Source organism: Schistocerca americana, chromosome 1 (genome assembly GCF_021461395.2).
Source record: "Schistocerca americana isolate TAMUIC-IGC-003095 chromosome 1, iqSchAmer2.1, whole genome shotgun sequence".
NCBI classification, from domain to species: domain Eukaryota; kingdom Metazoa; phylum Arthropoda; class Insecta; order Orthoptera; family Acrididae; genus Schistocerca; species Schistocerca americana.
Window position 1 is genome coordinate 1265046914 of NC_060119.1, and position 16523 is coordinate 1265063436.

The 16523-nt window shown below is 43.2% G+C and overlaps 1 protein-coding gene across 1 annotated transcript in view; it reads right to left on the reverse strand.

Annotated features, from left to right (window-relative positions):
• Window positions 1-8691: 8691 nt before the first annotated feature.
• The window catches only part of LOC124598913, a 732917-nt gene continuing 725085 nt past the window's right edge, over window positions 8692-16523 (reverse strand). Inside the window, exon 7 of the mRNA XM_047136035.1 lies at window positions 8692-8835. Coding sequence (XP_046991991.1) covers window positions 8692-8835 — 144 coding nt within the window. The remainder of the gene's footprint in view (window positions 8836-16523) is intronic.

A 16523-nucleotide genomic window follows, 5' to 3' on the forward strand; every position in this document is an offset into this window, starting at 1 on the left:
ATAGTAAGATTTGTAGCATCTATTTCAGTTTTGTTTACATTTGTGGAATTTTTAATGGTAGTTTTTATTTCTTTATTGACCAATTTTTATATTGCTTTATACAATCCCTGGTCATATCGATCAAGAAACTATTACCGGTGCTAGTCCATATCGCAGGGATTGTTTTAGGGGTTATTCCATCTTTCGTCAAATCTGCTTCTCCTCTGGTTGCTATTCTCGTACGAGTGCATGATTAGACAGTCGATTTGAGTTCTGAATTTGTTCACATTTCTGAAAAATACACGCCATGTCATTATAAAAAGGGTAAAGAAGAAATTCGTTGTTATTTTTAGTTATCTAAATCTACATATGTACTCGGCAAGCCACCGTATGGTGAGTGGCGGAGCGTACCTTCAACCACTACTAGTCCTTTCCTTTCCATCTCCGCTCACAAACAGAGCGAGGGAAAAACACTATCTATACGCCTCCGCATGAGTCCTAATTTCACTTTTCTGATCTTTGTGGTGCTTACATGAAATGTATGTCGGCGGCAGTAGGATCGTTCTGCAATGAGCCTCACACGCCGGTTCTGTTAGTTTTCTGAACAGCGCTCCCGAAAAGAACGTCGCCTTCCCTCGAGCGGTTCCCATCTGAGTTTCCGAACAATCTCCGTAACACTTGCGTGTTGATCGAACCTACTGGTAACAAATCTTGCAAGGCCCTCTGAATTCCTTCGATGTCTTCCTGTAATCCGGCCTGTCGAAGTAATCCATATTTGCGTAAGTTTGTCTTATAGTGTTGAGATAATAATCTAAAGACGACCGCTGCTGCTGCGAGAGAGGTTATATAGTAATCCTCGCTTGCCAGCGGAATTAAATCAAACGGACCTGAATCATACTTGGAGATGAAGCTAGACAGTAATACTGACTGTCGGTCCTCCTGCAATATTGAAAAAAGATACTTCTTTTATTACATTCAATTAATATTCTCTTACCTGAGCATATGACGACACATTACACACACGAGTAAAATAGAAATTACGACGCCATAGACTCTATGCCAATGTGGGTCGTCTTTCATCCGACACACAGTTCGGATTGTGCAAGAATGCTATGTTGAAAACGATTAACATACAGGCCACAGCCAACCTGACAAATCGGCAGTAGCAGAGCACCGTCCCAACACTGAAACCATATTACACAAGAAACCACGAACATTTCAACACAGTGCTTTTCACGAACTTGTTTTCATACTGCGGCTTTTCTGTCAGTCAGTACTAACTTTATCCCGAAACGTGTCTAGGTCGTGCGAAAAGCAAATCATCTGATTATAGAAATGACTGATGCTGTTGCTAATGATAACAATGATGAAGATGGCTGTCTAAGAGAGAGCTGATTGTATGACGATCAGCTGAGAGGTATCGGGATGGGCACCTTTTAATATCCGGAATTCCGTTATGAAAGTGCCCTGGTGGAGGGCGGTGTTCTGTATTCCACAGGTCTGGGGGTGCCGGTACGGCGGGAGAGCCGACTTTGGGGATGCGCAGCGCGTGCGCTCGTCAGCACGCGCGTCACGCGCTGCAAGGCCGCCCCCGCAGATTGCGTGCCGCCCCCGCAGGTGGCGTTTTAATGGGCAGCGGCGGCGCAGGCAGGCCGGAAGCCGGCGACACCGTGCCGCGGGAGTCCAGTCCTCTGGAGCCTGGCTGGAGCTGTCGCGAACGCCACTCTGCTCCACTGCGTACACAGGCCGTCAGCCTTCGCCCAACCCCCAAGGCGATTGTTGCGCAAAAAAGACAAAAAACCCTTGCAGACCTTCAAATAAAATTATTTACTTTATTTAGAATTTTAGTGTTCTGCTCGTTACGTAGGTCGTTGCTTAATACTGGCTCTCCGTCTGTCACTGTTCTCTTACCATTATTTTTATCAATGTATAACTGAGTTTCAGTTTCCTTTATCCGGCACCTGATAATTTTCCTCATTCTTCCTCCTTTTCTTTTCACCATTCCTTGTAAAACATCTGTAAATAAGCAGATTTCTCCTTAGACTGTGCCCTAACCATTCTCTGTTTTTTCTCGTTAAAATTTCCTGTAATAATTACCCTTTTATCAATAACACTTCGTAACACTTGTTCTTTCCTAATCCTTTCTATCCAACTTATCTCTTCCATACTCCTCCATATCCACATTTCAAAAGCCTTCAACCCATTTCTCATCTTCCACATTTCCGCGCCACTCAAAACCTCACTGCAAATAAAGCATTTAACCAATATTTTTCATCAGCCGTCTATAGTTTTTTATATTCTAGCTCCTTTTTTCTATTGACTCCTTGCTTAGTCACAGCAAGACTGTTCGTTTCTTTTTTTCACTATTTCGTATCCTCTTTTATAAAAGTAACTAAATGTTTGAAATATTATAATTGTGTTCTTTACTACTCTTATGGCCGTCTTCGTTTCCTTTCCACCACAACTGTTCTCTTCGTTATCTTACCATTAAACCTCATCGCATACCTTGGCATGCTGTACTTATATCTTCCACCACTTTGCTCAGCCATAGTTCATATTCAACCAAATGCACCACCTCATCAACGAATTTTACACGTTCTGTCATTTTATCACAGGTAGGTACACAGCTCTTCCCTTAAACGCACCTATTTCTAAAATTGTGAAGTTAATACTATTTTTACTTTCAGACACAATCGGCAATTTCGACCGTGTCAGACGGTCACCCTCAGACCAATGTGATGCAAAAGCCGATCGTGCGTAGTCGCCAACTCTGTGGAATTGCATGGACCTCCTTTTACAGTACTTTGATCTGAGGATAGTCGTTGAACGCGTACAACTAATTTTGATAAATGTATTTAATTGCCCGAGATTAATCATTATTTTATGTACGTGGACTGTAAATCATCCGATAACTAGAAGTCTGTTGGTACTTTGTCGCACCGAACAATCGCAAATGCCAGGTCTGTTCTGTAACAATTAAATGAGACAAACAGGTTCCTATCATGGCTGAACAGTACTGCCAATGAAACAGTCACCGTTTTAACAGTAATTTCCTGTTCCTCAAAGTACCGAAATATTCGAAACCATAAAGCATGCGTCACGAATATCTGTGCGGTCTTCGTGAAGTGGGTTGCATCTCGATTCTAAAATCAGCGGCGGTTCCTAAGAATTGAAATTTACCTCACACGGGGATGTTCTTTATTCTTCTTAATACCCTTATTCTCTCTTAATGACTACTTGGAAACCCAAGTATTTCATTCCTTCGCTCTATGCAATAATCATTCGTTGTGATTGCGTTCAGCGACTTGTTAAATTCAACAACATTCAACAAAAAAAAAAACTGTTTCTGAGACGTGCTGGGCCAGGTTCGGCTACTTTGTCATTGTCAAATTAACATACGTAAAAGAACGATAAAAATAAAACTGTGAAACTCGAACTGAAAACAATACCAATGTCTGATACATTGCACGATAAAAATAGTGAAGCACCTGGAAGACAAGGTCGGATGTCAATGAAACTTCGTTCTCGTACACACGATTCGCCCGTCTCTAAGGTTGCATAAGGGGCGTGAACACTATCAGGTGCTGAGCGATTACTGTGAAGGACACGGAGCAGCTGCGAACTTGTGTGAGACAGCGTTTTCAGCAACTGGCAGAGTTCGAATGGAGCCGGCGTGTCGAATCGTACAACATCCAGGTCTGTGGGGCATTCTGATGTGTCAATGGCCCGATGTTGAGTTGCACGGGAATGTGGCGGCAGGCACACTCGCCGCCAAGGTTTTAGTACTCTGCGCCTGATTAGTGACGTGGGCCGGGCAGATTGCCACTGGGCAGGACATTTGTAAATGGGCATTTTCCCGGGAATTTGCCAAAAGCAGTTTTAAATGCCCAAAATCTGGGAATTTATAAAAAAGTACTTTTTAAAGTTTTTACTGCTAGACTGTTTAATTTACCAATTAAAATAAGGGATGGAACGATACTCCCAATATTAGGAGTTAGTAAATGTTTACACTTATACGTATGTCATTCATTGCCTTCATTGCTAAGAACGAAAGGAAAGAAGAGAGAAGCATGATTTTTTTTTTGTTTTTTTTTTTCCGCTAGCACTCAAACTTGCTGTACCACGGAACGGCGCGTGTTACTGATAGCTGTTTATCATTTGCAATGTCCTTTTTATTTTTACCAGTTCATCTCTTCACTCACTCACTCTCTCTCTCTCTCTCTCTCTCTCTCTCTCTCTCTCTCTCTCTCTCTTTCTGCTTCTTCCTCTTCTTCTCCTCGTCTCTCGCGTAAGCGCACACACACGCACAGACAGACACAGACGCACACACACACACACACACACACACACACACCGTGTTGAACAGCTCTGTAGTGATAAACCAATATAAAAAAAAGTTGTCCTTAGGTCATCACTTTGTAATTTAATACACTTTATTATGCGTGTCAAATCTCTGAATATTACCGAAGAATGATTATTGATAAGAAAATAATTACTGTGATTCTTCAGTTTCTCCCGGCGTATTTGTTGCTCGAACAGTCCACGGGTATACTTCTGGTTCATGGTGTCCAACGGGCACAATATTTCGGCGACCAGACATGTCGCCATCGTCAGTTGCGCTGACGAACTGAGCTCCTGAGAGCCGCCCGCAGTTCGTCAGCGCAACTGACGATGGCGACATGTCTGGTCGCCGAAATATTGTGCCCGTTGGACACCATGAACCAGAAGTACACCCGTGGACTGTTCGAGAAAAATTACTACTGATTGTATTAAACAGCTGGCATGTGTTTCTTGTTAATAACTTTGTTCTTAAATTTTAAACTGTTTTCAGTGAAAAAAATTGCTCTGTTGTCAGATGCAGCGATATTTGAGACATCGTTTTCTACTCAGTTCCTTTATCTACATTCGTATATTTGCATTGCTGTGAAGATAAAATGTGAACACTAACATAGAAAAGTTTTAATGACAAACAATCGATGCCCAAGACGCTGAAATCGTTCGATTCCAGTACCATTCGATTCCCAGAGATTCTTGGACTCGGGGAATCATCACTAATTAAAATCAATATGGATAAACGTTTTTTGTCTCATTTTTTGCAGTAGTATGGTATAAGTAAAAGTACTACCTGCTACACTTTATTTCAAGAATTGCTTTTAAACTTCAGTCTTTTTACTACGTACTACCCAAAGAACTGACCTCATTAAAAATATGTAGTTATGTTTAGAGTCCAAGTTATTTCTCCTGATAACTCTTCCCTTACTCTCAAGCAACTTCTTCAACTTGGTTACTCAACCACTACAGACGCAGTGTTGCAAAACAGCTTTTCCAATACAGAATGCCAGCTTAATTTTTTTTTTTTTTTTTACAAGTGCCGATTATCAGTCTTTTAAATGCGTAAATGGCCGGGCATTCATGAATGTTGGGCGTTTTCCCAGGCTTTTATCCTGGGAATTGGCGCCACATTATAAATGGCCAGGCATTTTACATCAGTGCGTCAGACCACCACAAGGAAGCACCGCCACACTCTTCAGTCCATCGGAACCCCTTAACATCTCCTTCTGCCACCCGAGAGCAAATAATGGACTCCTTGCAACATTCTTAGTCTTCCTGCTCAATTGGTCGGAGGCTAGCAGCAGCCGGACTAAAGTAACTGCCGTTAACGCCGCAACACAAAGGGTTGCTTCTTCTACATTTGCATTTATACTCCGCAAGCCACCCAACGGTGTGTGGCGGAGGGCACCTTACGTGCCACTGTCATTACCTCCCTTTCCTGTTCCAGTCGCGTATGGTTCGCGGGAAGAAAGACTGCCGGAAAGCCTCCGTGCGCGCTCTAATCTCTCTAATTTTACATTCGTGATCTCCTCGGGAGGTATAAGTAGGGGGAAGCAATATATTAGATACCTCATCCAGAAACGCACCCTCTCGAAACCTGGACAGCAAGCTACACCGCGATGCAGAGCGCCTCTCTTGCAGAGTCTGCCACTTGAGTTTGCTAAACATCTCCGTAGCGCTATCACGCTTACCAAATAACCCTGTGACGAAACGCGCCACTCTTCTTTGGATCTTCTCTATGTCCTCTGTCAACCCGATCTGGTACGGGTACTCAAGTATAGGTCGAACGAGTGTTTTGTAAGCCACCTCCTTTGCTGATGGACTACATTTTCTAAGGACTCTCCCAATGAATCTCAACCTGGTACCCGCCTTACCAACAATTAATTTTATATGATCATTCCACTTCAAATCGTTCCGCACGCATACTCACAGATATTTTACAGAAGTAACTGCTACCAGTGTTTGTTCCGCTATCATATAATCATAAAATAAAGGATCCTTCTTTCTATGTATTCGCAATACATTACACTTGTCTGTGTTAAGGGTCAGTTGCCACACCCTGCACCCAGTGCCTATCCGCTGCAGATCTTCCTGCATTTCGCTGCAATTTTCTAATGCTGCAACTTCTCTGTATACTACAGCATCATCCGCAAAAAGCCGCATGGAACTTCCGACACTATCTACTAGGTCATTTATATATATTGCGAAAAGCAATGGTCCCATAACACTCCCTTGTGGCACGCCAGAGGTTACTTTAACGTCCGTAGACGTCTGTCCATTGAGAACAACGTGTTGTTATCTGTTTACTAAAAACTCTTCAATCCAGCCACACAGCTGGTCTGATATTCCGTAAGCTCTTACTTCCTTTATCAGGCGACAGTGCGGAAGTATATCGAACGCCTTCCGGAAGTCAAGGAAAATGGCATCTACCTGGGAGCCTGTATCTAATATTTTCTGGGTCCCATGAACAAATAAATCGAGTTGGGTCTCACACGATCGCTGTTTCCGGAATCCACGTTGATTCCTACAGAGCAGATTCTGGGTTTCCAGAAATGACATGATACGCGAGCAAAAAAACATGATCTGAAATTCTACAACAGATCGATGTCAGAGATGTAGGCCTATAATTTTGCGCATCTGCTCGACGACCCTTCTTGAATGGCAGAGTGACATGGAAGCTTGAACTGCTGCTGAATGGTGTCGCATTGTGCTCAGAAATGAATCGCCTTTCTACAGTATTCCAGATGATCATCATCGGCTGGTGTGGCTAAAGCTTAGGGAGAGGTTCCATTCTTCCGTTGCTGGAGTGTTATTCTTTCCTGGAGTGGGGAGTCATCGGATATGACTTCAGTCTGCGGCTGAAAGTGACTGAGAGAACAAAGGCACATCACAAACGTCCTGCCTCCTCGTGTGTCACCTCTCATGTGTCTTTCCTGTGTTGCCAATTGTCAATGTGACATTGCTCGTCCATAAATGGCACGTCTCCCCACGAAATGTCTTCCTGATGTTGAGGTACCCCGTGGCCGACAAGATTCCCCGATCTGGCCCCGACAACAGATTAGTGGGACTAGCTTGGACATCAACTCTATCGCAGTGTCAATATCCACGACGTCGAGGATCAGTTATAAAAATTGTGGACTAGGTTACCTCAGGAAAGGATGCGATGGCTTTATGACAGCCTCCCCAAACGATACGGTGCATGCATCCAGGGCAGCGGTGGATGCAACGCCGTACTGAAAAGAGTAACCTAGTTATTTGTAAATTTGACACGATTTAGTAATCACTCAAATCGCATCACATACCGCCTCAACCTGTGGAGTTCCATCTCGTTTCCTCTTTACCAAATGGTTCAAAAAATGGTTCAAATGGCTCTGAGCACTGTGGGACTTAACATCTATTGTCATCAGTCGCCTAGAACTACTTAAACCTAACTAACCTAAGGACATCACAAAACACCCAGTCATCATGAGGCAGAGAAAATCCCTGACCCCGCCGGGAATCGAAACCGGGAACCCGGGCGCGGGAAACGAGAACGCTACCGCACGACCACGAGCTGCGGACTCCTCTTTACCTTCTGGATCATTTATCTTGTTACAAGCAGACGCTTGATTGTACACCAGTGAGAATGATCTTCAGTTACTCGTTTACCCCAAAATCATGTTTTAATTATGGCATTTGTAAGACGAGTAAATATTTGATATTGCTTTAAGGCCTATATTCTCAGCTGTATTTCTATTGATATTTTACATAAGCTTATTTGAAACTAATAAACTAGTTGAAATTGTCAGAAATAATCTTTCACTCTCCATCAGGATGGACACTGTTTCGAAACTCCCTGCAGATTAGAACTGACTGCGAGATTAGGACTCGAAACAGGGAGCTTGACTTCTTTGGTGTGGCTGAGCCATTACTCAACGATATCTTTTGTTCTTGGAGAGCTGACTGTCTACTTCAATAACATTTCTGTGAAATCTATAGATTACGAGAGAGCTAGGGAAAGAGTTGAGACAGTGACGGAGGATCAAATCTCGTGCCTGGATATCTTAGTCGGTAAGATCACTGTCCGCGAAAGGCAAAGTACCGGGTTCGGGTCCCGACCCGCCATACAGTTTCAACTTGGCAGGAAGTTTCCAGCCGAAATTTGAAAATTTTGACGTATTAGTGGTTTTTCGGTGAAGAAAAGCTGCTTTCAAAAAAAGCCGTTTCATGTCATATGAAATGATTTGTTTCTTCGTTATTTAGTGGAACTCGACAACAGCGCCGCCTTCGCAGCAACCTGAGAATACATGCCCTGGAGTCAGAGTTTCGAACGAAAAGCTGGGTAGCCGAAGTGGCGTCAACTCAAAAGACTTGCACCAAGATACAGGTCTACCCGACATTTCACTTAGCTGGAGCTCCAAATCCGTAGACTTTCTTGTAATGATGCAGGCACGAAGTGTCGTGATAAAAGCTTGAGGTACTCACCCTTCTGCTGGAGCCATCCTTTGGCGTCTGGTCCGAGGCGACGGTGCCGAAGATGGTGGGCTGGAACACACAAGAAACCAGGATGTCAAGACAGGCAGCTGCTAGGCGCGGGGCGGCAAGCTGGCGGCCAAGCGCGACGAAGGGGTTGCATAGCTCAAGGGGCAGTTGAAAATACAACGCATGGCAGTGAGAATGTTACCATAGAACGTATCGAGGCAAAGCGCGGTTTTTTAAGACGACGTTGGCTGCCTGGTGCACAAAAATTCTATAGTTGTCTTCCCGACAGAAGTATATAATTTTAGATAGAGTTAATGGTTGCACCCGAACCTTCGTAAATAAATGGGTGTCCGACATGGGTGTTTAAGTTTTATTGCATTCTTTTTAACATGTTACGTACATAAGTTCTTATTTTAAGTAACAAATTGAATCAATTTTCGTAAAGCATTCCAAAGTTCTGCTTTCAGTATTTCAAATACTATCACATCCAGCATTCCATTGCTTGAAGGAACAATCTTGTTAAAATTTATATAATTTACGATGTCAGGCATTTATTAGTGTTTAGCAACTGCAGCGACCTTTAAGCGCTTGCCTTAGAGTGTAATTCATTTTCAGTTAGCCTTTCCGTTTTATTTCACGCTATAGACAGATTTGCCCATATCGGACCAGATGCAGATTTCCATTTAGTGTTCAGGTTTAGCACCTTTGTCGAAACGGAAAGTCGTCCAGAAAGAGTGGGCTGGTCATCTACGTTGAAAAAACAGAATATTTTAAGCATCTGAAGGAGAGAAACACCGGTCAAGTGTTGGAAATTTGATGACTGCACAAAACTGAGACGCAATGAGAGATTCGCCAACTATGAAGCCGAAGATGGAACAAATATTTGGCACCAGGTTTAGTAAAAAATTGAAGAAACGAACGTCAAGTATTGTTACATGACAAGAATGCCTTTCTACTCTTTACGGTACAGTTGAAGCTAAGCCATCAAGGTTGCCACCAATAAGAGGACACAACGGCGTCCCAGGAGGAATGGTCATTATTCAGGTATATGATAGGAGCGATCATTCGAAGCAAAACAGACTAGTTCAACATGGGATCTAAAATGCGTCCATTAACAGCTATGAGCACTTCTTCATCTTAGATGCCCTGAAACAATTGTCTTCTACTGCTAGCTCTTTGCTTTCCATGTTTTTGGAGGAGGTAGTATGAACCGTGACAAGAAAAAAATGTCTAGTAAACTTGATTCAGATGTAACGCCGGAAATGCATATCCTCCTATTTCCATCTATTGTACTATTATTTTTTTTCCTTGTTTTGTTACCTCAAGATATGACATTTCTGTCTCTTTATATATTGTAATTGTTTTACTGTTTGTATATATATATTTATGCACTCATGTCGATGTATAATTGGTTTGTTTCGTAAATATTATTTGTATTTTTACGCTGGGTCTTGCCTAGGGAAAACTGCTATCGAACGATTACATCGATGGGTCGTGTGAAGAATCAAAGTGTGTAGGATCTTTGGTAGTGTTAACTCTGCCGCGTGGAGCGCGGGCAGAACAGGAGGAGTCTGGCTGGAGTAGCGAGTGGAGCAGGTGTTGTGTGACGCTCCCGCGAGTTGCCGCGCTTTCGGGGTTTGGCAGCATGTAATTGCGCTCGACTTGCGATGATAGTTTCTGACATGGTGTCGCGGACGGGAAACATTAACTAGCGCACATCAAGAGCCGTTTCGTCTGGTGACCGTGTCGAGAAGAAGGCCCGCCAACATCCAGCTTCTGCAACAGCGACGGCCGACAATGAGTGACTGTCGCCACCTCCTCGATCGACGGCTTCGAACCTTCAATCAACCAACAAGGAAGACTGGAAGCACGTAAAGTTTTAGAACTGTATGGCAGACCTCAGCTTTTAATCTTGTTCCATTTGCCTCGCAAAATTACAGCAACTTAGCATGAACCTTTGTTGCTCATTGTCCCAATTGCATTACCAAGCAAGGTCCCTTCCTTTTCCGGAATGAACCCGAGTATCGTTGAAATTCAGACGCCAGCATTAAAGTAACATCATTTCACTGCTTTAATCTCAAAGGTATTCATAGCTGGCTTCAATATTCAGATTACACAAGCACAAATTAAGAGTGCGAGTTTTGTTATCGTATTTTAGCTTACCTGTGACTGCAGCTCAGCTTGGTACGTACTAAATTTTACTATTGTTAATTGTTCAGGATCATTTAATTCAAGTTCAAAGTTAAATCTCTTATTTCTAAATTGCGTAGATTCAAGTAGCTTTTGAAATGATTGTTGAGGTAGTCCAAGACTAACCGTATTTTACTGGATTTCGATGTGTCAGAAAGAAAGCTCACTATTAACTTCAGTCACTAAATTAACTTTCGATTTTCCGGTTTTATTAATTCTTTTGCTAAATTAAGTCAGAGTGTAGCGAAATTTATTACTTCTGACAAACTTTCAGTTTTCACACTACACGTGTCAACCTTCAGTTGCCACGCTTCTAGTGTTAATTATATGTGTAATAACCTTTCTTTTTCAGTTACTATAGTAATTGTCCTTAGGACTGGCGACCGTGATTTCCCCCAAATCTCAAATATCTAATTACCGCTAGTTAATTGTTAACGTAACGGCCGCACATTTACTTTCTTTATTAACTTTACCCCTTTTCAAAACTAATTTCCACCAGTTTCATTAGCACATTTCCTTTCATTTAGATGTAACCCTTTCCTCCCTCTTTACCGACAGGTTAACTTCGGTGACGATTGCTTTTCCAAAACTCCCATTAGGTACACGCGGTTTCATTTTTCACTGTCATTAAGGTCGGTAAGTGAGGGGGAGGTTACACGTGGCGACCGTGACAGGACAATCTTCAAATTTGAGGTTGTTCTGGACACGAATTTTGCATTGTGCAAATCTCGTAAGAAAGTACTGGTTACGAAATGGTCGATACGTCAGCGAGAATATTCGTGTGAGGAATCCTAATTAGAGTTGAGATTTTGCATTTATATTGAAAATTATTAAAATGAGTGAAGGCAACAATTACCAAAATTTGGTAGACTTAGATACGGAACAATCGGTCGAACAGTGGGAAACGCGCACAGCGGTACCCATTGTTCCGGGGCAGGCGGCTAGCATGAAAGATGCGACCGCCGAAACGCAACAAAGAGCAGAAATGGAATTCCAGACTGTAGAAAATGTTTCGGAATCGGAAGTGAAAATCAAATCTGAATCCCTTGATGACGAATACGGGGGGACAATTAAAGAGGAAGCCGCTACGGAAGTAAAACCGGTGGTTTCCGGGAATTTAACTGAATTATTGAATGTTTTGATTAACGAAATCAAGAGTCAATCGGCAGAAATTAAAGATCAGGCTGCCAAGCAAGAAGCTCAGGCTGCCGAGCAAGCAGCTCAGGCTGCCAAGCAAGTAGCTCAGTCTGAAAAAATTGAACGAATGCTAGACAATCAGAACAAAGCTATTAATGTTGTTAACAACAATGTAGAAGTTGTTAACACAAAAGTTGATAAAATCAAAGACGATATCGTCGTGATTAATACCGAAATCGGTAACCTTAAACAGGAAATGATAGGCGTTCAGGCGGAAATTGCGAGCATAATTACTCGTTTTGATTCCGAAATTAGCAGAATCGAGAAAAGTGTAGGAGACGCAGTTGCTCCGATCATCGAGAATAAGGTGACGGAACAAATTCAATTAGTGAGAAAAGAGGATCAACAGAAGGTGGAAACTTTAAAGGCTTTAGTATCCGAAGTAGATACCAAAGTGACGAAGCAGGCTAACACCTGCGAAGAGAAAAAGAGGGAAGTGGAAACGCTTGCGACAACCACTTGCCAAGTGATTACGAGGGTGTCGGAATTAGAAAGGAAACTTGACGAAAAACAGAGCTATGTGCCAATCTGTGCACATAGTTCGGAGTTGTTGACGAAAGAGGAGCGGTTCGACCCCTTGAAAAAAGGCGGTATACACCCGACGGATTTCATTAAAAATTGTGAAAGAGTTTTACCCAGATCATGGACTAATGAGAGAATAATTAATGCGGTTATTGATGTGTTGGCTGGTGATGCCAAGCGTTGGGGCCTAAACCTCAACATTACGGACCTGACTTTTGACGAATTTAAAAATTTGTTTCTGGCTGAATACTGGTCAGAGCGAAAACAGCAAAGTGTCTGGCGCGAATTTGTCGTATCGAGGCCTTTCGATGCGAATTCGCGCGGTTCGATGATGGAGTTTTGTGAGGGCTGGATCCGCAAGTTGGAATATTTGCGTGACCGCCGCTCGGAATCCGAAATAGTCTGGGAACTCTACAAAAAGCTTCCAGATGATACAAAACGCTACGTAGGGAGCAATCACAGGACAATCAATGATTTCCTGGGAAGAGTTGAGGACGAGGACTATTGGCGCAATAATCGCGACAGTGGCAGAGGCCGTGGTAACAACAACGGGTACCACAGCAACCACAACAACGATAACCACGGGAATAATGCATACCGCAACCATGGCAGCAATAACAATAATTGTTCGGACCGTAATAACAATCGGTACAATGCAAATAATAACAGGAATGACGGAAACCAGTATCATACTAACGTGATACGGGCTTCACAGAATAGTAATAACGCCAGAGGGTGTGATCAGCCGCCTCAGCAGCATCCGGGGAGCGTATCTGCTGGGACGAGACAGGGAAACCATTAGCCGCGCCGGTGAGGGGCCGACCAGGCGTGGAGAAATTTTGGCGGCCCAATAACAGGAGAAAACCCAGGTGTCGTCGTTATGAAAATTCCGTGTGGAATAATCAACGGCGGGAGAGTGTGCCAGTGTTAAGAGAAAGGAGTGCGCCCACAAGTAGTAGATCAGCTGTATACACGGCAGTAGAAGGTACATTCACTGTCAGTGAGAACAATTTAAGTAGTGTTCCGGAAATCGATTGTAAGGTGCCAGCTGTAATACCCACAGCGGAACTGGAGATTGAGTTTAAGAATGATTCGCAATTGTTGAGAGAAGATCAGATGTCGGATAAAACGTCCGTCATCGAGCGAGGGGATGCAGAGAGGGATGAGGTCTGGTTAAGGCAGTTCGGTCGCTTATACGACGAACTAAAAGATTATAGGGGTCTGTATGGGAGAAGTGTTTATGGGGAGCGCGTGCAGTATTTGCCGCGTCTCGTCCCACAGGAAGATAGTATTTGTGAAGTGATTGAAAGTTCTGGCCCTAACCGGCAGACTTTACCAGAAATAGTTGATGTTAATGGGCAGCACGAGCAAGATTCGTCGTGTTTCGTCCCGCAGGAGTTAGATGTTGAAGGAGTAACGGAAAGTTCTGGCCCTAACCGGCAGACTTTACCGAAAGTTATAGTGGTAGAAGTAGCCGACCCATCCGACGCAAACCTCCAGTTTAAACATTGCGAGAGTATTAAGGGGAAAGATTACGAAAATTTTAGTGATAGCCGGACACAATTGGTAGAAAAGCACATAGATTTCAGCGTGTATGAGGTTAGAGCTGACGTTATGCGGTCAGACGGTAGCAGTGTGGGTTGCGCAGATCCAGAGGAAGTAATTTCAGATGCGGCTGGGCACATTCCTCCAGGTAGATTGGCAGATGAGATCAATCTGATTAAAGAGGAATCAACGAAGGTGACAATTAGTGAATTGATAGCAAAGCAACGCTCGCTAGTTGACGAGTTACAGGAAAAGGTTTCGGTATTGGAGGCGGAGCTACAGACTAAGCCTCAGGACAAACGTGTTGAAATTAAAACTGTATGTGAACAGAGGCTGAAAAAGCCGCCAGATAAGCCGGATTTAGGATCAAAGCCGGATGGTTTTTTCTGGAATGACCTGGATATAGACGAGGATTTACTGTGGGAAAATAAAGAAACAGTCGAGGACAAGTGTAGACAGATAGTAGTGTCTGATAATATGCACGACCTACAACTAAACGTGTTGATTGACACCGGTGCAGAATTGAGTGCTGTATCTGGGAAAATATTTGAGTTACTGAAAGACAGGCCTGGCATCGTAGTTATGCCAGTAACAGGAGTGAAAATTATCGGTGCTACTGGGAAGGCCAGTAAACCGGTCACAAAACAGATTTTTGTCAACTTCGAGATATGTGGGGCACGATTTGAACAAGAGTTTGTCGTCGTGCCAGACTTAACTACGGAAGTAATTATCGGGTTAGATTGGCTGTTAAAGTACCGTGCAGTGATTAACTGCGAAAGCAAAACGTTGACATGTACGTCCCAAGATAAAACAATAGTAGTTAGTTTTGACGAGGCAGGAGACGGTGTGCATAGGCAATACCAGCCTATACACATTGTTAACTGGCCGAATGGTATTGACGTAGGTATGAATTTGAACTACTGTAATGTGAGGAATCTCGGCATTGACAATAGTGTAGAAAGTGAATTGGAAAGTATTGTAGACGGTGTGTCAAACGTAACACACGAACAAAGACGAGGCCTGTATGAAGTAATAATGAGGAATAAGAGTGTGTTTTCAGACAAACCGGGTCTTGTGGAAGGATATAAATGCAAGTTGCATGTAATTCCGCACGAACCATTCTTCGTGAGACCGTATGCTATACCGCTGTCCAAAAAGGAAGCAGTGCAACGGGAGATAGATAAGATGATCGAATGGGGAGTGATTGAAAGAAGTACAAGTCCATACAATAACGGTTTGGTCATTGTAGCAAAACGGGATGGTAGTGTGCGTATTGTGATTGACGCACGCACGTTGAATAGGGTCGTTCAACGTGAAACAGACAGACCAGAGAGTATGGAAGAGATTTTGCAACGTTTTCATGACGTTAAGTTCATGACTAGCCTCGATCTGACAGCTAGTTACTGGCAAATAGAACTCGAAGAAGAATCTAGGCCATACCCCGCCTTCTTGTTTGCGGGCAGGTGTTATCAGTATAGAGTACTGCCGTTTGGACTTAATATATCTGTGTCCGTGTTCATCAGGGCCCTAGATAAAGTGCTAGGACCGGCTTTGAGTTCAAGATTAACTGTATATGTTGACGACCTATTGTTGGCCAATGCCACTTGGCATGACCATTGTGACCTGTTAGATGAAGTTTTTAGAGCATTGCGCCGTGGCGGAATGACTCTAAAGCTAAAGAAATGCGAATTTGTGAAGCAGGAACTGAAATTTTTAGGGCATGTAATTACCACTGCTGGTATTACGAAAGACCCAGAGAAACTAGAGGCAATAAAGAATTGTCCTCCACCCAAGTCTAGGAAACAGTTAAAAAGTTTTCTAGGGCTCACAGGATTTTACCGTAAATTTGTAAAAGGACAAGTGTTTAATGATGAAAATTTGAATAACCTCTTACGCAAAAATGTTCCGTTTGTGTGGACTGACGGGTGTCAGACCGCTTTCGAGAGATTAAAAGACGAGTTGTTAAGATCTAACATACTATTTCATCCTGATTTATCGCTACCCTTCCATCTGGGAACGGATTCGTCGAATTACGGGGTGGGGGTAGAAGTGTTCCAAGAAGTTGGTAAAGGAGAGGATAAGGAACACCGGACGATAGCGTTCGCGAGTCGAACTTTATCAAAAAGTGAGCGAAACTACACGATTTCTGAGAAAGAGTGTCTCGCTATCGTGTGGGGATTCAAGAAGTTCAAGGGTTACCTATGGGACCGTAAGGTGATTATTCATACGGACCATAAGGCGCTCACTTATCTGAAGGATTGTAAACTACTTCACGAAAGACTGACTAGGTGGTCGCT